This window comes from Elephas maximus, chromosome 17 (assembly GCF_024166365.1).
Source record: "Elephas maximus indicus isolate mEleMax1 chromosome 17, mEleMax1 primary haplotype, whole genome shotgun sequence".
NCBI classification, from domain to species: Eukaryota; Metazoa; Chordata; class Mammalia; order Proboscidea; family Elephantidae; genus Elephas; species Elephas maximus.
This window is the reverse complement of record NC_064835.1, coordinates 62,959,064-62,984,252: the sequence shown is the minus strand read 5'-3', so window position 1 is coordinate 62,984,252 and position 25,189 is coordinate 62,959,064. Positions and strand designations below refer to the sequence as shown.

Below are 25,189 nucleotides of genomic sequence, written 5' to 3'. Positions count from 1 at the left end.
CTCTCCTGAAGCACCGCTCCAGGCGCTCAGGCGGGCCGCTCCCAAGACCCGGCCTGGAGTCCCCGCAGAGCCGCGAGGCGCACAGACCCTGGCCTTCGGGCTCCAAGGGCCCGGCTGTGCCCGGCGGCGACGAAGAAGCTGAGCGCGCTGCGGTCCCCTCCCTGCGGTGCTCTCTCGGGGTCCCAACCCCGCCGCCCCACCATCGCCAGCGCCCTGCGAGGCCTCGGCGCAGCGTTTTCCCGCGGCCTACGAAGGCCCAAGTGGCAGAGTTGGCGGAGTACTGGTTCTCATCGCCAACCGCCTGTCACCCCAGGGAATTAGCGCACGATATGGAAACTGGCCGCAGCAGAGTCGCTGGCTGCTCCGCGAACGCGGTTGGAAGGTGAAGCTCGGGGGAGTCCAGACGGCCACAGCGTTCCCGGGATGGCCGGCGTGCCCCCTCGGGGACAGGCTCGGGCTGAGCAGCCAGCTCCAATTTAAGGCAGTGTCCCCTAGGTCCCGACAGGGCCTGCAGGAACTTGACCCTCAAGTCTGGAGAAGGCGAGGAAAGCTGGTCGCCCTGCGCTGAGACCCGCCCTTCTGGTCTGAGCGGCCTCTGCCGCGGTGGTTGGGCAAAGGGGCAGATTCCGGGGCCCCCGAGGTGCGGCTTGAGGCCAGAAGGTGGTGGGGTGGCTGCTGCGGCGGCTTCTTCCGCGCTGTCCCGGGCTGGGCGCCCTGTGAAAAGAATTGAGAGTTCCTTTTCCTGAGGTGAGTTCCTCACGACATCCAGAAAACGTGAAACCTCACGAACAAGGCCGCGATTTCTGCCCGGGGTTCAGGAAGGGTATGGTGGATGGACTGGAGGGTTCCGGAGGCCAGGGGAGCCGGGAGCTGGTTCTCCCGAGAACCCAGTTGTCAGGCCCCAAACACGCTCGGATCCATATTGTCCAAGAACTGAAACGTCCCGGGACCAGTGGGATAGGGTTCCACTGAGTTAAAAAGGGGGATAGGGGTCTGGAGGTTCTTCCTGAGCTGCAGGCCCCTCAGCTGCCTCCTCCGGCTCCCGCTTGGGTCCAGAAGACTGCGGCCAGACTTAGCGTGAAGGCGGAGACGCGGGAAGAAGCCAGCGGCGAGGGGGAGGGTTCCTAGATCGCCTGGCAAAGGCTCCAGTCCGGCTTTTGCCTGCGACTCCCGGCTCCTTCTCCGCCCGCCGTCCCTCGCCCCGCCCCTCCCCGCCCCCCACCTTGGGGCAGGTGAGCGGCGGCCAATGGGCGAGCGCGGGGCAGGTGCCCGCTAACTCGCGCCTAGCAGCGCCGCGGCCGTGGCCCGGCTGGGCAGTTCAGTGAGGACCGGGGGTGGGGGCCGGTCCTGGTGGCGCTCGAAAGGGAGGGAGCTGGGCTCAGCCCTCGGGCCGCAGAGGCAGATCGCAGCATCGCGCAGAGCCCGCGCCAGTGCCCGCGCCGGTAGCTGCTCGCGCGGCCATAGGGGCCGGCGCTTCTGGCTGCGCGCTGTGGCCCGACTCCGCGCTCGCTGGCTCGCACGCCCCTCGCCGCTCCGCTCCTGGCTCGCCCGCGGAGGCCGAGCGCGAGCGGGCGGGCGGGGGAGGTGAAGGGTGCGGGTGTGTGTGCATGTGCCTGGCTGGGTGCACACCCCGCACGGCGGCGGCGCCAGGACGCGGAACCTTCCCCAGAGCCCGGCTGCCTCGCCCGGCTTCGGCAGCCGCGACCATGTTCCAGCCCGCGACCAAGCGCGGCTTTACCATCGAGTCTTTGGTGGCCAAGGACGGCGGCGCCGGCGGAGGCGGCGGCGGGGGCGCGGGCTCCCATCCCCTGACGGCGCCCGCCTCGGAGGAGCCGCTCCGGCCCACGGCACTCAACTACCCTCACCCCGGCGCGGCCGAGGCCGCCTTCGTGAGCGGCTTCCCCGCGGCGGCCGCCGCCGCCGCGGGCGCCGGCCGCTCTCTCTACGGCGGGCCTGAGCTCGTGTTCCCAGAGGCTATGAACCACCCCGCGCTGACCGTGCACCCGGCGCACCAGCTGGGCGCCTCCCCGCTGCAGCCCCCGCACTCCTTCTTCGGCGCCCAGCACCGGGACCCGCTCCACTTCTACCCCTGGGTCCTGCGGAACCGCTTCTTCGGCCACCGCTTCCAGGGTGAGTGCCAGCGCTGTGCCGGCCGAGGCGACCGACCGGCGCCCGCGCTGTGGCGGCGCGGGGGAGGCTCGGTGGCGCGCAGGGCTGTTCAGAACTTGTTGCCGAGAAGGCTGCAGATTTCGCGGAGGCCGATTTCTAAGCCGGGAAGAGCCGCGTTAGTCTCCCTCCCGGAGAGCCGGGCTGGGACCTCAGATCTTTCCCAGGAAGGATGTGTGTCCCGACGCCAAGCCTGGGCGCATCTCCTGGCTCTCTCCGCGGCCTGCCTTGTTCTCTCTCCCGGCTGAGCCAGTCCCAGCCCAGAGAACGAAGCGCACGTCGCCCTCCCTCCGCCCCGGCTGGACCCAGGACCATACTTCGCTCGCACCAACTCCCAGGGATCCGCCCTCGTTGTCGCGTCCCGGCAGGAGAAAGTCCACGGCGTGCCCGGGGTCTGTGGGAAGCGGGGGCAGCAGGGAGGGTGAAGCAGAGAGTTAATGTCCCGTGTGGAGTGTTCAGCTGCCTTGGGATGTTTCTCAGCACCCTTGGCCCGACTTCTTCAAGTCACACGTGCCTCTCGGACTCAGAGTGCGGAAGGTTTGCAGTGGCAAACTGGCTTGTTCCGCGGCTCGCCCCCTCGGAGAGTTCTCCCGGCTGTTGGAGGACAGGCGACAGTCCTCCGGTCAGGGGGCGGGAGCAGAGGGCTTTTAAGGTCGTAGCCAGTCTGGGCCCCCCTTGTCTGCACCCGGCAATCGGCTTGCTAATGAAGATCCCCCACTGGCTTTACACACACACGTATACACACACACACGTACACACACACAGATTTCAATTATCTGACTTTCCCGAAGAGAGTTATATTTGTTGGAGTTCGTTTTCTTCCTTGAATTTGTTGGAGCTTGTTTTTCTTTTCTTTCTTTCCTTTTTTTTTTTTAAAGATGCTGGCCTTAATTCATGCATTAATTGCTTTGATTTTCGGTTTTGTTAGAGTAGATGGGATCTCAGTCTTGTGAGGTTCTGCTGCTCAAAGCTGGGCAACCCAGCTTTTAGTAAAACAAATGAAAAGGACGTGGCTGGGGCTTTGGCTCCCGGGGCTAATCTGGTGGTAGCCAGGTCTACACAGTCAAAGAAAATGGGATAATACAATTACTGGGATAATAGGGGGAAAATGATCTTTTGAAGCTTTGCCTATAGCTGCTTGACTATTTTACAGAAAGCCGCTTTACCAAGTCCGGATTTGTCTGGCAATTTTCTCAGTCCCGCTGGGCCAATATATACTGACCCGGAGAGATGCTACAAAAACAAGGAACGTAGTGACTTGAACAAGAATTTTTTTAGCCAGATTTTTTTCTCCCTTGGACATTTCAAAGATTCGCCCAAACTATCCGAAAAATTGCCTAAGATGTCAATCGCTTTGGGCAAGAGTTTCCGCCAATTAAAATGTGTTTATTGATGAAATTGGGGCTTTCTTCAAAACTGAGCAAACCACCCCGGTCCTTCGTGGACTCAATCCCCAGCCTGGGTCTGGAAACCTGGCGTCCGCGGGCCAGAGTGGAGTCACAGCCATTTGTGAGTCACCGCCGGGCCGGGGCTACGGAGGGGCGGGCGGGTAGCGGGCTATGGGGGAACTGGAGTTCAGAAGAGAGGGCCAGGCCGGTCCTAAGCCCTTCGGCTTCCTGCGGCTCGGCTTGTCCAGGACCGTGCACTTGGCTTCGGATCCCACGCCGGAAGTCCACTGGGCCTCTTTTCCCGCTTTCGGCCTAGCCTGTGCGGGCTCAGGGCGCCTCGCTAGAAATCCACCCTCGTTCTGAGCATCCCCAGCCAAGCGAGATCGGACAAATCCTACATAAAACCCTTCGGAAACTGCTGCTGCTGCCCGAGCCATCAGTCCCGGCAGGCACGATGTCGAGTTGCACAAATGGTTGGATTTTTCTCTGGAGAATCGATCCTGGGTGAGGAGATGGAGCCAAGTGTGGCCGCATATTTGAACCGGGAAATCCGTTGGGCACTGAAGGACTTTTCGAACCCTGAGACGCGTTCGCTTCGCAGCCCATCGTCGCCCCGGCAGTTCGATTCGCGCCCCGGCGGCGGTGCGCCCTGCAGTCTCAGTGATCCTCGGGGCTGCGAGCCGAGCGGTCCCGGGTCCTCCGGCGCCGCGTTTTCTAGAGAACCCGGCTCTGCGATGCTCATTTCAGCCCCGTGTTAATGCAAAAAAAAAAAAAAAAAAAAAAACCCTACAGGAACGAAAATGAATATGTCTACGCTCTGTGCGCAGCGCTCTCGGGCGGCGCGATCCCGGCGCGCAGGGAAGCGGCTTCTCAGCTAAGCGAGGCGGTGGATGAGGAAAAGTGAGCGCGGGATGGTCGGGACCTGGCAGCAGACTCAGAAGCCCGACCGGCTGGCGAGCCCCGAAGGGGAGGAGTCGGTGAAAACCGGGAGTTGGCGGCATTTCAGTGTTATTTCGCGGAGATCGGGACTTTCCGGCCTGGGAAGCAGCGCCAGGAGGGGCCGTCGGAGACCCTGCCCTCCGGGACCCGCGGTAGTAATGGGCCCGTGCTTCAAAGCGCGCCTTTGTTCCGGCAGCAGGAGGGGGATGAGGTTATCTCTGCTGCCGGTCAACCTTCCCCTATCCTAGCCCCAGGCTCTTCCATTCTACCATCCTGCCCCGATCCCCCAGTCAGCCACGACTTCTTCAGCGGAGACTGCTGCTTGAGCCCCGGGCTCTTCGAATCCCCAACTACCGGCTCTAGTCACCTCATTCCTGAGTTTGTATTGCAAGTTCCAGTCATTGTCTTGAAAGGACCCGCAAAGAGAGGCTCTAGGAAAACGGGGGTGGGTGTTCAGTTTCCAGTTCTAGGAATGGCTGTCTCGGCCCCTTTCCACCTGTCCTTGGCCAAACTGACAGCCGTTCCACCCCCCGGAATTACTGCGTCCAAACAGGGCCGCACTCCAGCCCTTAACTTGCTCTGTCCTTGTAGTTCAGTCGAGGGAAACTGAGGCAGTGGTGGGTGTGGTTCAGGCTTTCTCCCCACAGGTCAGAGCGAGCTGGGCCCAGGTACCTAGGGGCGTAAGGCACCAGCCTCGGCCTTACAGAACATGGAACAGTTGGTCAGTTTCTTACAGGGAAAAGACAGCTTCTTTAAAAATTGAATAGCCTGTTATCGGCTTATCAGCACCTTGAATAATTTTCCAGCCTCTTGTTTCTTTGTGGTGGGGGTTGGAAGGACCCCTGTGTTTCTGTACATATGTATATGTACACAGAATGCAGGACACATGCCATCCACCCATGATAGGACATTACAGGTAGAAATGAACTGGAGCCATTTTCTCAGTGAGGCCAAACCCGAGCAACCTAGGTTGTTGTTGCTTGTATCTTCGGCTTTGGGTTTATAAACACAAACATAAAAAACGACAGCACACAAGTCACCGATACACCAGAGTCACAAAGCAGCCATCTAGTCACCTGCATTGGGGCTTTCTCAGCCCCAAGCCACCCTTCACGCCTCTGCATCTCATTCACTCCCACCTGTGGGCCCTCTCTTCACTGCCACCTCACGTCTGACCAGCCTGGAACAGCCAGCAGCTGAGGCCTGGGAACGCAGGGCTGAGCTAGGCTTGCTTTCTTCCTTTCTGGCTCATATGTTCAGAAGAAACCACTGCTGGGACTTCCGTAGGGGTCAGAATGATGTTTTTTGAAGCAATTCATTTTAACATCAAAAAGAAGCATTTGCTTCCCACTTATCCCCTCCTTTCCACAGCCTTCCACACTGACCCACACCCCACAGACTTTAATCCACCTAATTTCTACCTCCAGCAGGCTCCTCGTTTCTCTCCCTCTTAGCCTCTCTCCCAGACTCCCTCTCCTGACCATCTGTCCCATGAACCATCCTAAGTTAAACTTCTCTTCCTCATGTCAGGTCTGAGTGTCTTGGTTCTGCCACCACCTTGAAGGGCCCGGTGGGCAGAGTGTCTTCCCAGTGGTGTGATCCCACCCCCTTTTGTAACAGTACAGATCCAGCTGCTTAAGATAGATAAGGCAACTGGAGGGCAGTGACTTCTCCTTGTTGAGGGTTTTGACTCCCCCAGGTACTAACCCCTCAACCCTGGGCAGCCTGCTCCACAGAAAACCCCAGCCTGCTATATATGTGTCCAAAGCCCAGGGATTTGGAGAAAGGAGGATCCAGTGGTTCCCACAGCAGAGGGATACGAAAAATTACCTGAAGAGTTTACCTCAATTAGGTGCCTTTGCTTCACTTACATAAATATTTCCAGAGATGGGAGATGTCAATTGAATTATCCAGATAATTGTCTCAAGAGCAAAACAACAGGTCAATTTGAGTCAAACCAGTGGCCACTGAGTCAAATCGGTGGCCATCTCTCTGAATAAATTAATTGGATCAGTAAATCTCAACAGCTAACCCTGTCAAAACATTCCAAAACATTCCATCTAGGGTGCGTGTTGTTGGTGTTTCTGGAGACTGTTATGTGCTACTGCATGAGAGTCCCTGGGTGATGTCGTCAGGGACTGTTTGGAGTCTGCATGTGTCACTGCACAAGGGACTGTGTGAGGACCAGTGGAGGCTCTTTGAGTGCTGTGGGTGGAAGATTGTTTTAGCTTCTGTAGTTCCTGAACCCCCATCTGTGCCCCAACCTCATCCAGTCCAGTGTCAGCCCCTTCTCCTGTGTGTAGGAGCTGAGTCCCCGTGCTGGTCAGCATTTGCCAAGGGACAGTCTCACCCTTTGAAAATCCTGTACAGTAGATGGGAGAACATGACAGTAGGGAGGCTGGAGCATATATTTACACACGCCCATGCAGAAACCAATATATCTATATCTATATATATTAGAGAGAAAGATGACATCTAGATATTTATACATGTGTTTCTTCAGCATGGGCCTTTTCCCACCAGAGACCAGTAAGAGCTCCTGTGGGGAAGGGTTTTACTCTAGAAGCTGGGCCTCTAGGCCACTTGAAGGCCTGGGGTGAGAGATGGGGAAACTGGAAGGAAGGGGCTGACCTTAGACCTCCAGGTGCTGCCTGGACATTGACCTAGCCCCTGGCCCATTTTTCCACTTACAAAGGAGAGCCTGTGCCTGCTGGCAGGAGTTTTCAACAAGTTAGGAGCCTAAGCATTTAGCTGCAAGGCTGATTTAAGCAAGGGTGAAGAGAAAGCTCCTTGGGCATCATCTAGTTCCGGCATCTGTTTGGCACGGGGTGCCTTGCAGCCTTGATGTTCTCCTTATTGCCTTCCTGATAACCCTGTCCTGCCTCGACTCTTGGTCCACACAGAGGAAAAGGTATAGTGACCGGCTAATTAAAAGCCAATCATTTTGGGGCCCAGATACAAGGGCAGCGTCGCTGGGAAAGGGTGGGGAAAAAGAGCCAAGAGACTTTTTCCACATCTTGGGCCGGCCAGTGCCTCACTAGGCCTGAGCCCACCTCTCGGTCTGCAGAGCTGAGATTCGTGAGAACCGGGGCAGGGCAGTTTTCCGACAGGGGAAAAATCGGGGAGGGAAGTGGGCTTAGGGAAAGGGTGGCAAAAGGGACAAACGGGGAAGTGGGGGCAACAAGGATTGGCGTGTGGGAGCCCGGCGAGAGGGCCGACTTGGCTCACGGCGCTCCTTCTCTCTGTCTGTACCTGCGCGTGTTGCCTTCGCGGCCGCAGCGAGCGACGTGCCCCAGGACGGGCTGCTTCTACACGGCCCCTTCGCGCGCAAACCCAAGCGGATCCGCACAGCCTTCTCACCCTCGCAGCTGCTGCGGCTGGAGCGCGCCTTCGAGAAGAACCACTACGTGGTGGGCGCCGAGCGCAAGCAGCTGGCCGGCAGCCTCAGCCTCTCGGAGACTCAGGTAATAACGCCCTCCGCTCCCGCGGGCGGCCTGCCCTGCACCCTGCCATGCGGCCAGGTGGCCGTGGGGGTGGGCTGGTGCAGGAGCGGCCCGGAGCCTCCCACCTCCCTCCCCCAGCCTCCCGCAAGTTCTCTCCCGCTCAGTTGCAAAGGCCACCCCGGTGGTGCTCCCTCAAGGGCTGTCTTTAGCGCTCCTTCCCTCTGACTGGAAACCCTGGTGGCATAGTGGTTAAGAGCTACGTCTGCTAACCAAAAAAGGTCTGCAGTTGGAATCCACCAGGCGCTCCTTGGAAACTCTACGGGGCAGTTCTACCCTGTCCTATAAGGTCGCTATCAGTTGGAATTGACTCAGCGGCAACGAGTCGCTCTGACTGTGTTTAGCAACGCTCAGACTGCAGGACTTGTATGGAGCACTAAGGACCCAGCAGGAGGCAGAGTAAATGCAAATCTTATCCCAAGTCCTGCTCCTAAAGCCCATAAGGAGGTGCCAGGTTATCAGGGGGCTGGGAGCCCCCATACCCCAGTCACTCCCGGGCAGCACCACTGGACACTGGAGCCGGTATCAGCCCTGTGATTTCCCACTGCCCTTCCCCTGATACTGTTGAGGAGCACCAACGATTTCGTGGGATGACCAGGCCCTCCTATACTGACTTCACAGCTGTTCGTGGGCAAAGCTGGCAGAGGCCTCAGCTGCCCAAGAGCAGATGTGGTATGGGGAGAAGGCCCAGGTGTCCTCAGGCCGTAATAAACATAAGAAGCAGAGGTGCCTTAGCCAGGGAGAGGCCAGCCCCTGCTTGGGGTCCCAGGCAGCACTGAGGCCCGCTCAGGCCGACTGGCAGCGGGTCTGGAAGCCATGGTGGATGTGCACACTAGAACATCTCAGAGGCCTGGGATGGTGGGAACTGTAGACTTGGGGTACTCAGGGGCTGCTTTCAGCCACTTGAAGGGCTGTCAAATGGAGGAGGAAATAGACTCCTGTGGTGTTGGCGAGGTTTGAACTGGGTGAATTACAGTTACCATGTAGTGTTTTTGTAATTGGTAGTTAACATTTTCAAATACAGGGAGGCAGATGTGGATCCATTGTAAGTAAAGGCTTTGCCATAATAAACACTGCCCAGAAGCACCACCTAAGCTCTTGGTTCCAGTCTGTTTGATGTCTTTGAGGGGCTGAACAACCCTCTCCGGGCCCGTGCCCGGGAGGAGGATTTTAGTGTCTGAATGGGGCTCCGGAGACCTTACTCTCCGGCGTCCTTGCAAGCTCCCAGGCTTTGGAATGAGAGAGGCCGGTGTGTGGCTAAACTGCTCCCCCCCACCCCAGTCGGCATTTCATTTTCAGCTCCCCTATCCACCTCGCATCCTCCCCTACTGTTCCTCCCCATCTCTCCACCACCCCATCCCAGCCTGGGAGGGTGAGAAGGCACCAGGGGCTACGAAGGAAGCTGCAGGCTTCTCCCGGTAACAAGCAGCTCTCTGGTCCTGTCCATCAGGGATGGAGAGGCAAGGGCAGGAAAGGGGCCTAGGTGGGGAGTCTGGACCCTTGCGGCGCCCCCAGCTCCCTGCAGCCACCCTCGCCCTCTTGTCCTCTCATTGCGTTTAGGCATCCGTTGTCATCATATCTGGCTGACACCTCACTTAACAGTCAAGGAATCGCTCCCAGCTTCACTGCAGGGCCTGCGCCTTTTCAGATTTGCTAGCCGACCTCTTCTAACTGCAGAGAAAAAGCTTATAAAACAATGGAATTAAATTTTTTTTTAAATTTAAGGGAAGCAGTTTTTAAAAATAAGTTAATAAATAACACCCTCTTTCCCCTCCCGCCAACGTGTTTTAAAATTATTGTTTAAAACAAGGTGTCAATTTAAGAATGGCATTTATAATTAACTTCATTTAAAAAGTAGTATTAAGTTTTAATTGTAGAAGTGTAAGAAAACAAAAACGGCTTATAATCCCACCACCCACAGATAACACTTGTTGAAATTATGTCATTGTTTTTAAACTTTCTGTTTTTTAGCTCAGTGAGAGCATTTTTAATTAACCTCCTTTCAAACTGAATCTAGCTGCCTGTCAATATTTGCTGCTATTAATGCCAGTTAGTAAATGAACTCTTTCATTTTTATTATGAGATGTTTCAAACATACATTTAAAAAAACCAGATAGATTAATACACTGTGTCCAGTTTAACTAGTTATTAAAATTCATAATCTATCTTATTCCATCTGTAAATGGGCTGCTTTTTACAGAGGGTAGGGATTGTATTTGCAGGTGATCCAGCCCTAAGATGGGAAGACACTGGGGAGAGCTCCCCAATCAGGCAAACGTGATTTCAAATGCCTACTTCCCTGCTAACTGTGCCCTGGGAGAGTTACTCAGCCTCTCTGAGCTTCAATGTCTTCATCCAGAAAATGGGTTGTTTGAGGATTAAAAGCACCTAATATGAGCTCAAGTGCCTCTGGGTGATGCAAACAATTAACACGCTCAGCCGAAAACCAAAAGGTTAGAGGTTCAAGTCCACCCAGAGGACCCTCGGAAGAAAGGCCCAGCAATCCACTTCCGAAAAATCAGCCATTGAAAACACTGCGGGGCACAGGGGTCGCCATGAGTTGGAATTAACAGTTAAAAAAAAAATTTTTTTTTAATATTTTAGCTTAATAGGAGTGCAAAGAATATTAATTCCCATCTTCTTCTCTCCTCGTTTAAAGTAATATGCCAAGTTAGCCCCTCCCTCTCCCCTTCTTTAAAGTGATATGCCAAGTTAGCATCATAATGAGATCCAAACTTGGCTTCCTGACATTCCAGTGTTCTTTCTGCCACATCGTGGCCATCGCCAGAGCTTTCTCTTCACCTTGTAATTTATCATCTGGACCTAGGCTATATAATTAATTATCTGTCCATCGCTCAGCATTTACCAGGCAAACCTACCTGTCTTTTCCAGCTATCGGCTATTTGTCAGTCATCAGTCACTCCCATCAAGCCCCTGCTATGTATTTCTACTATCAATATCTATATTTGTCTCTCAGAGCTCTCTAATCTGTCCCCCACAGAGAGCTGTTTTGTATCTTCTGTCTGCTCTCATTAAACCACCTCCCTAAAGCTGGCTAATTTATCTCTTCTATTAATTATGTTCTTCTTCCGAACAATAACTTCTATTTACCCATCAGCTGGTTATCTCTTTACCATTGATTCTGTGTGTTCTTCTGTGCATCTACTGTTTACCTCAGACTTCCATCTCTATAGATCTAATTAGTGTTTTTTTCTTTTTAATTTTTATTGTGCTTTAAGTCAAAGTTTACAAATCAAGTCAGTCTCTCATATAAAAATTTGTATACACTTTGCTATATACTCCTAGTTGCTCTCCCCCTAATGAGACAGCACACTCTTTCCTTCACTCTCTATTTTTGTGCCCATTCGGCCAGCTTCTGACCCCCTCTGCCCTCTCATCTCCCCTCCAGACAGGAGCTGCCCACATAGTCTCATGTATCTACTTGATCCAAGAAGCTCACTCTTCACCAGTATCATTTTCTATCCCATTGTCCAGTCGAATCCCTGTCTGAAGAATTGGCTTTGGGAATGGTTCCTGTCTTGGGCTAAAAGAAGGTCTAGGGACCATGACCTCCAGGGTCCTTCTAGTCTCAGTCAGACCATTAAGTCTGGTCTTTTTATGAGAATTTGAGGTCTGGATCCCACTGCTCTCCTGTTCCTTCAGGGGTTCTCTGTTGTGTTCCCTGTCAGGGCAGTCATCTGTTGTAGCCGGGCACCACCTAGTTCTTCTGGTCTCAGGCTGATGTAGTCTCTGGTTTGTGAGGCCCTTTCTGTCTCTTGGGGATCTAGTTAGTAATTGACATAGAATATACTCATCTGTCAGTTAATCATTGGCTCTGGCTTTGTTTTCTCCCTGGGCCTCAGTTGCCATGTCTGTGATATGAAATGAAACGAACTCCAGGGTCCTTTCCAGCCCTGAGTTTCTGTGCTCATCTATAGTCTACTTCCCTGTGTTTCTGTATAATCCCTTCTCCCAGTGCTCGGAGCTCACCATGTACCTCCCACCTATCATAACATGCAGGGGCCTTTGCTGTTATTACTTGTCTAATTATCAGCCTTACCCACAGGACCAGCTTCCCAAATCTGTAGACCAGCTCCCATGAAGATCTTAAAATACAGATTCCTGGGCTTCACCCAGGAGATTCTCTTAGGAGGTTCGGGATGGGGCCCAGGAAAAGTATTTTTAAAACAGCTCTCTGGGTGATTCTGATGAATAACAGGTCTGGTCTGCTAAGTAGAGGCCGAGCCTGTCTGTTTCTTGTTGTACCCCAGAACCCAGCTTAGTGCCAGCACGTAGATGCTCAATAAATGTGTATTAAATAAATGAACAAATTTTCTTGATTCCACACATATCCATATGTTAACTTTATCAGTGATTCTCCTTGCTCTCTGCTGTCACCGATCTCCCCCTATCCCTCTCATTATATCTTTCCCTTGCATTTTCATAGCTGGTTGTTGATCTGTAGATGCAAACAGCAGTTCATGGATAAGACTTCTGGGAGGGTTAAGCAGATCAGTGTGTGGGTTTTAGCCCAGAGCTCAGAGGTCTCTACATGCGGAAGCTTCAGCAGTGGTGTTGGGAGGTGGGCAGCTTGAACTTCTTTGTTGGGGTGGGGCTGTGTGTTTGGTGGAGAGTCAGGTGTTTGTGTGCTGGGATGGCCAGTGGGTGAATCCGGGAGGTGGAGTGAGGGGCCTTGGGCAAACGCTAGTTCTCCCTTCCAGCATTGATTACTTGCCCTCACTGCTTTGGTGCAGCCCTGGAATCTGACCAGAAAAATGCCCATCTAAGCCTCAGTCCTGGTGGCTGGATGGGCAGACCCAGGCCTGAGTCAGATCAGAACCTTAAGTGTGGGGTGTGTGTGTGATGTGTGTGTGCCCACAATATGGGGCACATATTGGGTCATGGGTCAGGTGATGTCATATGTACCCATAATGTGCTAGTAGGCAGTCACATGACATGGAGTGCAGGTTCAGGTGACCTAATGGTAATGACCCTTGCATACTTGCATTCTTCTATTTAATGTGTGTGTGTGTGGGGGGGGGCATTTGGTTGCTCCAGGCTTAGTTTCCAGCTGCCCCCCTTTTTAAAAAGTTTTATTGTGCTTTAAGTGAAATTTTACAAATCAAGTCAGTCTCTCATACAAAAATTTATCCACACCTTGCTACGTACTCTGAATAGCTCTCCCCCTAATGAGAAAGCACACTCCTTCGCTCCACTCTCTCTTTTCGTATCCATTCAGCCAGCGTCTGGCCCCCTCCAGCCTTCCATCTCTTCTCCATACAGGAGCTGCCCACATAGTCTCATGTGTCTACTTGATCCAAGAAGCTCACTCTTCACCAGTATCCTTTTCTATCCCATTGTCCAGTCGAATCCCTGCCTGAAGAGTTGGCTTTGGGAATGGTTCCTGTCTTGGGCTAACAGAAGGTCTGGGGGCCATGACCACCGGGGTCCCTCTAGTCTCAGTCAGGCCATTAAGTCTGGTCTTTTTGCGAGAATTTGAGGTCTGCATCCCACTGCTCTCCTGTTCCCTCAGGGGTTCTCTGTTGTGTTCCCTGTCAGAGCAGTCATCGGTTATAGCTGGGCACCATCTAGTTCTGGTCTCAGGCTGATGTAGTCTCTGGTTTATGTGGACCTTTCTGTCCCTTGGGCTCATAATTACCTTGTGTCTTTGGTGTTCTTCATTCTCCTTTGCTCCAGGTGGGTTGAGATACCAGCTGCCCCTTTGCCCAGCCCTAACCTTGGCTACTTTTTTGGACAAGAAACCACCTACAGGCCCTATTCACAGGCAACCAGAAGGAGTGGTTATTTTGGTTATTTTTGAGGCCAGACTGTGGGAACATCTGAACAGGCTTTTGAAGGCTAAGTAAGAGTTTTCCAAGTTGGATAACTCAGGCAAATGTGGAGAGTCTTAGAAGGATCTGGTTTATCTTAGAAATTCAGTGAAATGGGGACTTGGGAGATCACAAGGAACCTCTCCTCAAACCTAGAGAGGTCAGAGATGGGTGAGAGGGGTCCTCCAGCCAGAGATGAGTAGTGGGATCGGGGGGATGTGGCAGAAAAAAGCGCATAAGGCTGGCTCCTGCAGAACTGACTGGATCAATTCCTTTTCTCTTTTCAAGTAAAAACATTACTATTAATTGTTAAAAAGTAATGCATTAAAGAACATCCGGAAAAGTAGAAAGAAGAAAGAAAACTCACCCACACTTTTGGTACATTTCCTTCTAGTCTTTTTTCCCCCAGGCATAGATTTTGTTTTTCCATGGTTGTGATCGCACTGCGCCAACACTGCGCCTCCTGGCTTTTCCATTAATGTTATTAAGTAATGGCACCCCCTGTTATTATATAGTCTTTGTAAACAGCATCTGGACGCTCAGGCCCCGAGGCTGTTCTCCGGAAGATAGCCAGGCTGTCTAGGGAGAGAGTTTATGTCTGCAGGGATTGCACACTGTTTTCTAGAAAACTGCCTCCTTGACCCCAGGAGTTTTCATGGGGAAAGTATTCAGAATCACCTTTCACTTGGAAGCTCCCCAGGCTGAAAACATATTCTGTGCCTGAAATTCCACCACTGAAGCTTTTCGTCTTCCCCAGTGTTGCTGGGAAAGGGTAGCATGCTGGGCTCCGTCCCACTAGAGGCTGGTGTGATTGTCACATTCTGGAAGGAGACTTAAGAGTGTGTAGTGGAGGAAGAAAGGTAAAGAAAAAGACCCTCTGGCCCTGGTGCTCCCCAGGGCTGCCCTGGATCACCCCCTTCGCCAGGTTGGCCAAGCCCAGCCCGGAGCCACCCCACTTGAGCTTCCCTGGAATGATGCCCCAGCCCTGCATCCAGCCCTGAGTCATGAACATGCCTTGCACAGGAGGCAGGGTGAACTCACCCACCTACTGGCTGGCACAGCCACAGTGGGCTCCAGGATGCAGGGCAGGGGCCAGCCTGGCTGCCAAATGGTTGTACCGAGAACCACCCAGGACCCAGCCAGCCCTGAGTCAAGGAAAGCTCCAGAAGCCCTGAGCCCAGATCATCTGCCATCCTCCCCTGCCTACCTGAGGTGAGGCATGTGGGCTATGGGTTTGATGTCTCCTCCCCTCACTTGGTCCATCAAGGCCAGGCACCCCCTCCTTTTGGGCTGGGCTTCTGTGTCCCCGGCTGGCTTTGTGTAGCACTGAACACTGGCTGTCCCAGCTCCATGCTAGTGCCCAGCAACCAGGGGCGGGTAGGTGCTGCAGTGGCAACTTGGAGAGGGGAAGCCCTGGGGTGAGTGGTCTCTGTGGAGGCAACAGCAAGGACTGTCTGGGAAGGAGAGATATGAGGATGCGGTGTCCTGGGCATGAAGCTGCTCCCTGGGCCCAGAGGTCAGGCCTGCTTGTGGCTGCCGTTGCCTGGCTTTGTGGCTAAGGTCTGTGCTTTTCACCCTTCTTAGGCAGTGGGGCCCGGATGAGGTAGCCTTTCTGAGGAACACTGTCCTCAGCCTTTCCCAGGGCTCAAAGACCTCGCCTTAGCAGTTCCTGTTGCTGCTAAAGTTGAGGTCCTCACCACCATTCCACACTCACCACTTGCCATGTGCATGGCCACCACGGGTCACTTAGCTACACTTGGCAGAACCTTCTTCCTCATTTCCAGGACACCACCCACACCTCATACCTGCACTCATTGCATCACCTCCCAGAGGTACCCTCTGGAACAAGAGCACAGGAGGTGCCCCAGAGTTGCAAGGGCCCCAGAAAACATCTGTCCTAAGGGCCCAGTGAGGGGAAGGGCCTTACCCAGGGCTCAGCACCCAGGCTTCACCTCCCGACTCTGAGGATGATATTCTGGTCTGGTTCCACAAGGCCAAGTAAAGAACCGCGTAGTCATGTGGAGTGGACGGGCGAAGGCATTCTCCACAATCAGCAAGCACGAAGATTAGTTAGGGAGCCAGGACCACCCTCCCAGATTATGCACAAGAGGATGTCAAGGGCTGTGTCCCAGACACTGAGCAGATGCTGGAAGAGGAAGGAGAAGAGGGAAGTGATTCAAGATGGGACTAAGTCTGGGGAGACTTCCTGTAGGAGGTGGACTTAGAATAACAGACCTGCCCCCGTCTTTCCTTCCTCTATCCCTTCTCCCTAAACCCGGGGAGGGTGGCTGTCCAGCTTCTGCTTGAACCCTCCCCCATGGGGACTCTCACTGCCTGACACAAAGGGACAGGCCCTCCCTCACTGTGCTTAAAGACAAGCCTGATTCTGTTGCTGGTATTTCTTCTACATCTGGGTGAGGCGCAGAGGCCAGGGCTATGAGGGCAGGAGGTCCAGAGCTGCCCTGGAGGGCAGAGTGTTTGTGGGGGATGGCGGTTCAGACATGCCCCCTCCTCGTCCTCCTCTGTCCAAGGAGGGTGAAGTCTCCTTGCTGGATTTCATACTATCCTGAGGAGGCATGGAGGCTCCCCACTGCCCAGCTCCACTTCTGACGTGGGTGAGAGGGGGTTCAATGAGGGACTTCTCAGTCAGGGCCCTCTGGTGAGCAGGTGACAGAGAAAGCATGGGAGGTTAGAGACTTCACGATGGGGTTGGTGCCCCTAGGAGCTGTCCTGGGCACTGCTCTGGGTGTGGACACTACCTCCTGTTTATGTAGCCATGTCCACGCTGCCTCTTTGTACAGTGGTTAGCTGGCACTGACGCCCTGTAGACACACAGGCCAGCCCTGGGCGCAGGGACCCTGGGACCTTCAGGGAGCCCATCAGGACCCATGCCAATGGCTTTTCATATGTTCCCTCATTTACTGTTCATGTCAGCACTAGAAAGTAGGGGGGACCCAGGTGTGCAGACTCCAGAGCCTGAGCTCCCTGTACCCCGCATGCTTTCCTCCAGCTCAAGAGAGAGGATGCTGTTTGGAGGAAGGCTCCCTCCTTCCAGGACTCCCTCCTTTATCTCTAAGTGAGATGGACAGGAGAACCACCCTTTTCTCTGGCCCCAGCTCACTTGCACCTGGAAGAGCAGTCCTCCAGACCCATCAGGTGGCAGCTGGCCAGAGGAGAGGCCTGACCACGTGTGGCTCCCAGCTCCACCTGAGTGCTGAGGTCCAGTGGCTTCTCTGGGGCTCACCTGGGTATTTCTCACCTGTGCCCCCTCCCTCCCGGCCCAGGTAAAGGTGTGGTTCCAGAACCGGAGGACAAAGTACAAGCGGCAGAAGCTGGAGGAGGAGGGTCCCGAGTCTGAGCAGAAGAAAAAGGGCTCCCACCACATCAACCGGTGGCGCATCGCCACAAAGCAGGCCAACGGGGAGGACATCGATGTCACCTCCAATGACTAAGGGAAGACAGCCACCAACCCACAAATGCAGAGTGCTGCTCGCTGGTGGCCAGGCCCCCCAGAGGTGGGGACCGGGCTGGACTCTGGCTACTCCCCTGCCAGGCCGCGGGGAGGCCTTGAGTCACAGCCTCACAGGGCTTGGAGCCTGGGGCCACCATTGACAGACAGAAAAGACATGGGCTGGCTGAGGCCCGGGGCGGCTCGGCCATCTCCTCGGAGAGCCTGTCTGCCTGGGCCTGCCGCCCACCACCGCAGCCTCCCAGCTGCTCTCCATTTCCTTTCTCTTACCTCTTTTTTGTTTTGATGCATTTGTTTTAATTTATTTTCCAGGCACTCACTGTAGTTCTTAGTGATCCCTTTGTGTCTCCCTTCCCTATGGGAATAATAAAATCTCTCTCTTCATGACTCGGGCATTCAGCTCCAACCTCAGAGCCTGGGAGCCTGGGGTGGTGGACTTGGGAGCCAGTGGAAGGTGGCCGAGCAAGCTGGCTCATGGTTTGGGAGTCTGGGCTGGACACTGGGGATTCAATTCATTAAGTCCTTTCTTTTGTTGGTGGTCAGTGCTGGTCTTTAGCCCCAAGTTTACAGCAGAAGAAACTGAAGCTAGACATAGGGAAGGACCTCCTTGTATCTTGAGCGAGGCTAGGTTTGGGTCTTTCCAAATTAATATCCCAGGTGGGTCAGAGGAGAGAGAGAGGGAGCTCTCCCAAGCCTGGGGAAGTGGAAATTCTGGACTCCCACCTTCTGGTGGCTTCTCCAGTTGAGGAGGAACCAGAGGAAAAGGGGGGACCTGGGGGGCTGGGTAGAGGGGGTGCAATTCACAGAGGCTGACAGTCCCAGCACCAAGTTTTGGCCCCACCAGGATGCTCACCTGTCCTCGGAGAGCCCTCTGGGGCAGGTTAAAGCTTCAGAGACATGGCTTGAGGCTGAGCCTGTAACCTGTCCCCAGGGACTCAGGCCTCTCCCACCAGGAAAGAGCTCATTAGCTCACTTGCTGCCCTTCAGTTTGTCCACTTATCTTTCCTACTTGGCACCTATTAAGGTCTCCCTCCTCCTGAAAAAGCGAAAACTGTATTCCTAATAGCCTTTCCTTTAAGATGTCCAGACTTGTCCCCACTTCACCTCCCATATGCTCCCTACCCTCTGCTCCTCGGCCTCTGCCCACCACTCTGCTGATGCTGATGACAGTCACCAACCATGGTCACTATCACCCCCTTGTGGCCAAACCCAGATGCCTCACATCTGGGTCCACCTGCTCCCTGCTCTGCAGGATTGGCACAGGGGCCATTCCCTCCACTCCCACCCCTCTGCCTTCATGTTGGTAACTGTGATACCTCCTCCTCCCATCTGTCTGAGTTCTCCCAGGCTCTTCCCTGCCTCCTCCACTTCTGTGCACCCCAGGGTCGGTCCTTGGTCCTCCTGCCTCCTTACTGTGACTTCCACCTGGGGGGTTTGCATCCATTTCCAGAACTTGTCCTTGGCTCCCAGGTCCACACCTCCAGCTGACCTCTGCCGAGCCAGACCCACTGAGCCAGCTGCCTACTGATCTCCAGACCCCTCAGCACCTCAAACCCAACCTATCCACAGCTGGATTCATCTCCCCAACTGGTCTCCTCCAGGATCGCCCATCTTGGCAAATGGCCTTAGCCATGTATGCTGCCTCCCAAGCTAGAAGAAACCTTGGACTCCTCTTCATTCTGCCCCTCCTTCCCTTGACATCTAGCATCTTGAGTCTAGTCTAGCTTCTCAACCATACTGCTTCAGTGCAGCACACCTCAGCTCCTCCTGCCACCTGCCCAGGTCTGCTCCTTGGAGGAGTAGTGGGTGTAATGAGGATGAGATGAGACCCCTTTCAAGGGAGAACCTCCATGCTGAGACTGGCCTTCTCTTCCTTGAGCCCAAAGAAGACCATGTCATTCCTTTTCTAACTCCCCATTTTGCACCCACTTCTAGTTCACCCTCGGCCTCTCCTACCTTGTTCCTGGTGCCCTCCACGTTAGGCTTTCCCATGTCTGCCCTGTCCTGACTGAGCCATGGTTTCCTTTGCTGTGCCTTTGTGTATGCAGTTCTTTCTGCCTGGAGTGCCAGTGAACACACGGTGGGTGCTTGATAAATGTCGAATTCCCTGGAAAGATGTCAAAGGTCCAGCCCTACTACCTGGGCACACACAGGGATTCTAGCGCAGGAGGTCCTTCTGGGAACACAGGCCAAGGTCTTGCTGGGACCATCAGTGTCTCTCCACACTCTGTGCCCACATCACTTGTGCCCACTCAATGCTAGAAACCAAAGGGCTTGGTCTCATTCCCCCTCATCAGCCAAGAAAACCTGTCCATCACATCTTGAAAGCCTGAACCTGGATAAGTCCATGTTCAACCTCATGGTAGACTCTCAATGCCAAGGAGGTGGGATAACCTCTCAGGAGCATGTAAGTACAGGTTGGGTGAAGGTGAGAAGAGGTACTCCTTTAGGCCCCCATGGGGGGCAAAGGAATGGTGAGCTGTTCCCTCAATATTCTAGCTCACTCGGTAGGGGGAGGGAGGACAGGCAGATCACAGCAGAGCACCCCTGTCATCCAAATAAAGGGCTGGAAAGGACCCAAGCAAACCTGCCACTCTCCCTAGGCCAGGCCTGCGAGGGGGTGGGGCGGGGAGTCCCCACAGCATTCCCATCCGTCCCCCATGTTGTGCCTCTCCCTGCAGACGGTAAATATTGGTGTTGTGACTTCATTAATAAAGGCTTCTGCAAGCCTGAAAAACATGGAATCAGGATGAACTATTTTCTGAGCTGCGGGCTTGCCAGGTTTGCTAATTTGGGAGTTTTTGGGCCCTATCCAGGGAACAAACCAAAGTCTCTCTCGAAAAGACACAGATGCAGCCGAGAAGAGGAGAAGAAGACAAGGAATGTTGCTCCCTCCCTCCCCACAGAAGGTGAGGACGGGTGTGGACGCTGGCCTGCTGGTGTCCTCGGGTGTGCAGGTAGCTGCTCAGTGGGGCCTTCATTGAGGGGCCCTGGGTCAGACATTTCCTCTCAGCTGAGCTGGCCTCCCGAGGAAGCCTGCAGAACCATGGGCTGAGGTATGTAAGAGCACCTGTGAGAACTCCAAGTCGTGGCAACTTCCGGAGGGAGTGCAGGAGAGTTGTTCTTTACTCTCTTGGCCTAAGCCATGTGTCTGGCCTTCAGGAAATGATCTTTACACATCCTCTTGTCCATAGTACTTCCCAGAATTAGTCCCCACGGCCTTCACAGTGTTATGGTTCATGCTTTTAGCATCTCTGCACTAGATTGCACCAACTCCTCCTCTCCAGCCAAGTGGTTGCTTCCCACGGGCCTTCGAGGAGTCTTTGTGGAGTGGACTAAGCTCAGCCCACGGGAGCCAGGCAGGGGCTCACGGGCCTCTCCTTGAGCCCCTGTTCCAGGGCAGCCATGGAGGGGGTGGGGAAGGAAGGCCAGCAGGCTGATGGTGCAGGCCCAGCCAGCTTTCTTGTCAGACGGGCGCTGCCAATGCGGAGCCAGACATCGAGAACAGGTTTAACCAATTACCCGAGCGCCCCATCTGCTGTCTGGGGGGGTGTGTGAGGGTGAATGCATGTGAGGGTGTCTGGGAGTGTCTGTGAGGGCTGGGGGTGTGTGTGTGTGCGTGTGACTGTGTGGGTGTGTGGGCAGGCCGCTGTGCATGTTTGCAGTGCGTGGCTGCATGTTCTGGTCACGCCTCCTCATTTGCCAGAGACTGTGGTAACCAGCTGAGTCTTCTGTCCCCCAAGACCGTGGGGTCCACAGAGAAAACCCTCCCAGGACCCCCAGCCTCCCATTCCTGGCTCTCCTCATCAACACCACCCACTCTCAGGGCTTATCACAGCCCAGACTTGCCTCTTCTCTCAAAAATCACAAATCCAGACGTCCTTTCCTACCAGACCACAAGTCCTTCCCGCCCGCTCACTCATTTCCCCTTTGCATCAGTGCGCTGACCTCACTGGGCCCTCCTGGGTGCAACCCCTCTATTCTCTCCCAGGCCCTGTCATGCCTGCTTGTTCTCACTTCCTGCCCTCCTCCTGGGCGATCACTTTGAACAAAGTCTGACAGCCCTTTGTCCCACTGTTCTTGGTTGCACCTGCCTGGAGAAAACCCCAAGTCTATTTGAATTCACCTCTCCGTTAGTCCCTAGGACATCAGACAAGAGTGCTGGTGGCGCCTTCAATGTCAGGGTCTCCAGCCTCGGCTGAGGTCAACCCTGCCGATAAGTCCACTGCCATCCTCCACAGGGGTGTCTCAAGCTGTCACTCTTCTCCCCAAACCTTTCCTCCCTCTTATTCCCAGCAGAGGACTGTACTTGCATCTTCAGAAAGAAAGGAAGGGAACACCTTTGTACCAGTCAGGATCCTGGTGTATAGAGATGGCACCTTCAAACCAGGCAGTGTGAGAGTATAGTAAAGGAACAATTAACAGGTTTTGCAAAACCACAAGGGATGTTGCAGTACCCCAGGACTAGTAACAACAGGGAGCCCTTATAGCCCTTGAGCCTGCTGAGGTAAGGAGGGACAGCTACCAGAAGGTAGAGAGGACAGCTGGATGGAGAGGAGCTGCAGCCTTCAGTACAGAGAAATCCACAGACCCTGCTGGAGGCACCAGGAGGAATATGTCTGTCTTGTTCTCTTCCAGTCCTCAACTCCCTGATAGTGACCCCCAATGGTGGAACCCATAGGACACATCCATATGAGTCAACACCCTAGGACAGAGAGCTTGGTGGAGAAGGGTAAAAACAGGGTGTCTTAGTCATCTAGTGTTGCTATAACAGAAATACCACAAGTGGATGGCTTTAACAAAGAGAAGTTTATTTCCTCAAAGTAGGCTGTAAATCCAAATTCAAGGTTTCAGCTCCAGAGGAAGGCTTTCTCTCTGTTGGCTCCTCAATCTTCCCATGGTCCAGGAGCTTCTCAGGTTCTGCTCCTGGTGCTGCTTCCTTGGTGGTGTGAGGTCCCCCTGTCTCTCTGCTCACTTCTCTCTTTTATATCTCAAGAGCCAGCCTCAAAACATAATCTAATCTTGTAGATTGAGTCCTAGATTGAGTCCTGTCTCACTAAGACAACTGCCTCCCATCCTCCCTCATTAACATCATAGAGGCAGGATTTACAACGTAGAGGAAAATCATACAATACCAGGAATCATGGCCCAGCCCTCGTGATACATTTTGGGGGAGGGATGACAGAGGGTGTGGGGTGGGGGCCAGGGGAAGGAGCCTCACACTCCTCACATTCCCACCCTCAAGCCTGCACAACCTGCATCCTACCCATCCTCCCTACCCACCTCCTGCTATCACCTGAGATCTTTCTTTCCTCCTGGTCAAGGGGAATTCCCCCTTCCCTGGCCTGGGCTCCAGATTCTCCCCTCCCTACCCCAGGGAAGCCCGTTCCTGGATTGTTCTTCCTCTTTCCTGACTTTACAGTCTCTTCTGACTCTTGACCATTAGGGTTTCAACATGCTCAAAAGTCTCCATCTCATACCCCACCTCCCCTTAACTCCATGCTGGGAGTCTTTGGGTGGTGCAAACAATTAATGTGCTCAGCTGCTAACCAAAATGTTGGAGGTCTGAGGTCACCCGGAGGTACTTTGAAAGAGGAGCCTGGCAATCTAGTGCCAAAAAATCTATCATTGAAAACCCTACAAAGCACAGTTCTACTCTGACACATGTGGGGTCACCATGAGTTAGAATCAACTCAATGGCAACTGGCTTTTTAACTCCGTATCATGTGCAGCCATTGTCGTATCTCTATGTCCCCTCTCAAAACCAAATTTCTCTGAAGAGTTGTCTACATTGGCAGTCAGTGGCAGTCCTACTGGTCTCCCAATCCATGGAGATCCAGGGCTTTAGCCCTGACCACACTCCATTGAAACAATTCTCTCCAGGTCCCTCCAAGGGACACACGTTGGTCTTCATCTTCCTTCAACTCTCAGCACCCATCAAACTCATGGACAATCCCTCCTACTTGAAACACTCTATTCTCTTGTCTTCTGAAGTACCACACTCTCTTCCTTTTCCTCTTCCCTCTCTTGTGGCTGAGCTTTTGTATCTCTGCCCAGGGCCGCAGAGGTTGGGTTCCTTGAGATTCCATCCCAGGCCTTCCTCTTTTCACCCTACAGACTCTTCCTGGGTGATTTCCTCTGTTCCTTTAGCTGCAGTTGCTCTATAAATTGATAACATGCAAATCTATATATCCAACCCCTCCCTGTCTTCTGAGCCCGAGGGAAGTGTACCCAGTTGTCTCCTGACATCTCTACTTGGTTATCTCACAAGAACCTCTCATAACTTGTAAAGGTGAATGCATCACCTTATCTGCAGATTTGTCCTTCCTTCTCTGTTCCTTAGCTGAGAAAATGGTGCCACCATTTCCTCAGGTGCCCAAGTCAGGAACCAGGCGTCATCTTCGACTCTCTTTCACCCTCCCCACAATCAATCACCAAGAGTTGGGCAATCCTGACCCTCTTCTCTTCTCTACATCCCCATCCTCACCACCCCAGTCCAGGCCACCATCTTCCCTTGCCTTGACTGCTGCAGCAGCCTCTTCTTTGGTCCCCCTGGCAGTCTTGCCTGTGTCCACTCTACCCACTACTCCCCTACCTACAGCCTTCAATGGCTCCCACTGTTCTTGACCCTGCAGCCTCTGGCTCCACTTACTTACCTTCCCAGGGTCTTTCCCTCTATTCTAGAACAACACTGAACTTGCAGTTCACCCTGCCCTTGCTGTACTGTACCTCTGCCATGCTCCCCTGTGAAGAGATGGAGAGCCAACCTCAGGTGGCTTGGGATTGATGGCCGCCCCCTTCCCTCAGTTCCTCACTGATTTGCTGGAGCCTTTCAACGGCACTCGGTTTGGGTTTTGGTTTTGGGGTTTTAAGAAGGGGGTCTGGTGCCTCTATTTATCTGTCTATCGATCCACCTTCTCTTTCTCCTTTTGGTCTCTTTTCCCAGGGAACTAGAGTGGGATGGGGCCCCAGATTCTTGCTCTGGCTGAGGTGGTATCCTTGTCAGGAAGGAGCCAGCCTCCAGCCTGTGACAAGGCTGCCAGCAGCTGCCTCAGAGTGGTGGATGGAGAATGAAGTCCTCTCAGCCACTGCCCTGTGAGGCACCTGATAGTGCAGGAAAGAGTAGGGCTATGGGGGGTTAGGTCTTGGGGGAGTAACTAAGACATTCCTGTTTGGGGGGCTAATCAGTGGCCAGGGGGTGGATGAGATGGTAGGAGGAGCAGAAGCTCTGGGGGACTGAGGGACACCCCATTCTGAAAATGAGGTCAGGCTCTCAGGCCCTTCAGAAAGGGTCACTCATCGCTGCCCTCATCCCCTAGCATTTCTGACCCTCCCTCTATCACCTGAGTGGGAGGAGGAAGCCCTGGGGACCTGGTGTGTGGGGGTGGGGGCAGGGGAGGCTGCATTCCTGGAGTGTTAATGATCTCCTGGCTGGGCAGGGGCTGAGCCCCCAACCCAGCTAAAAACAACAAACAGCTCCCAGGAGGGATTTGTGTCTGTCCTGAGAGTCAAGGATTTCCGCCCGGATGGGGGCCGTGGCCTGTGGGCTCTTAGCAAAGAAATTCCCCAGTGACCAGAAGCTCCTGGCCTCCCTCCATCCTTTTCCCTCCTCCCACCCTCCTGGGGGGCCTAGCTCCCAGGCAAGGGGAGGCAGCAGCCACCATGATACCTGTGAAGCAGAAGAGAAGAGTCTGGGTGAGTTCCTCCCCTGGTCTTGCAAATCCGTACAACAATCCAGGAGTGATGCTGTTCTTGGCATTTTATAGATAGGAATGCCAAGCCTCAGCTACAGACATGTCTGTCACAGAGAACATGCTAAATAGACCCCTGACTGAATGAATGGGTGAACAAAGAAAGAGGTGAGAAGTCCCAGGGTCATGCTGGGGCTGAGCTGGG

At 54.0% G+C, this 25,189-nt stretch overlaps 2 protein-coding genes across 2 annotated transcripts in view; one reads left to right on the top strand and one right to left on the bottom strand.

Moving 5' to 3' along the window:
- Positions 1-1,525: 1,525 nt before the first annotated feature.
- On the top strand, positions 1,526-17,599 carry EMX1 (empty spiracles homeobox 1). The gene is made up of 3 exons (XM_049856850.1): positions 1,526-2,130; positions 7,773-7,957; positions 17,109-17,599. Exons 1-3 carry the CDS (start codon positions 1,608-1,610, stop codon positions 17,274-17,276), a joined length of 876 nt encoding a protein of 291 aa, XP_049712807.1. The 5' UTR covers positions 1,526-1,607; the 3' UTR covers positions 17,277-17,599.
- A 7,281-nt stretch (positions 17,600-24,880) lies between these two features.
- Positions 24,881-25,189, bottom strand: part of SFXN5 (sideroflexin 5) — a 164,522-nt gene continuing 164,213 nt past the window's right edge. The window contains exon 15 of the mRNA XM_049856851.1: positions 24,881-24,962. Coding sequence (XP_049712808.1) covers positions 24,923-24,962 — 40 coding nt within the window. The 3' untranslated portion in view covers positions 24,881-24,922. The remainder of the gene's footprint in view (positions 24,963-25,189) is intronic.

Excerpts from the sequence above, each read along its gene's own strand:
- EMX1 (XM_049856850.1), top strand. The coding sequence starts at position 1,608 with ATGTGCCTGGCTGGGTGCACACCCCGCACGGCGGCGGCGCCAGGACGC. Across the intron at positions 2,131-7,772 it reads CTTCGGCCACCGCTTCCAGG|CGAGCGACGTGCCCCAGGAC; the intron begins GTGAGTGCCAGC and ends TCGCGGCCGCAG. Across the intron at positions 7,958-17,108 it reads TCAGCCTCTCGGAGACTCAG|GTAAAGGTGTGGTTCCAGAA; the intron begins GTAATAACGCCC and ends CTCCCGGCCCAG.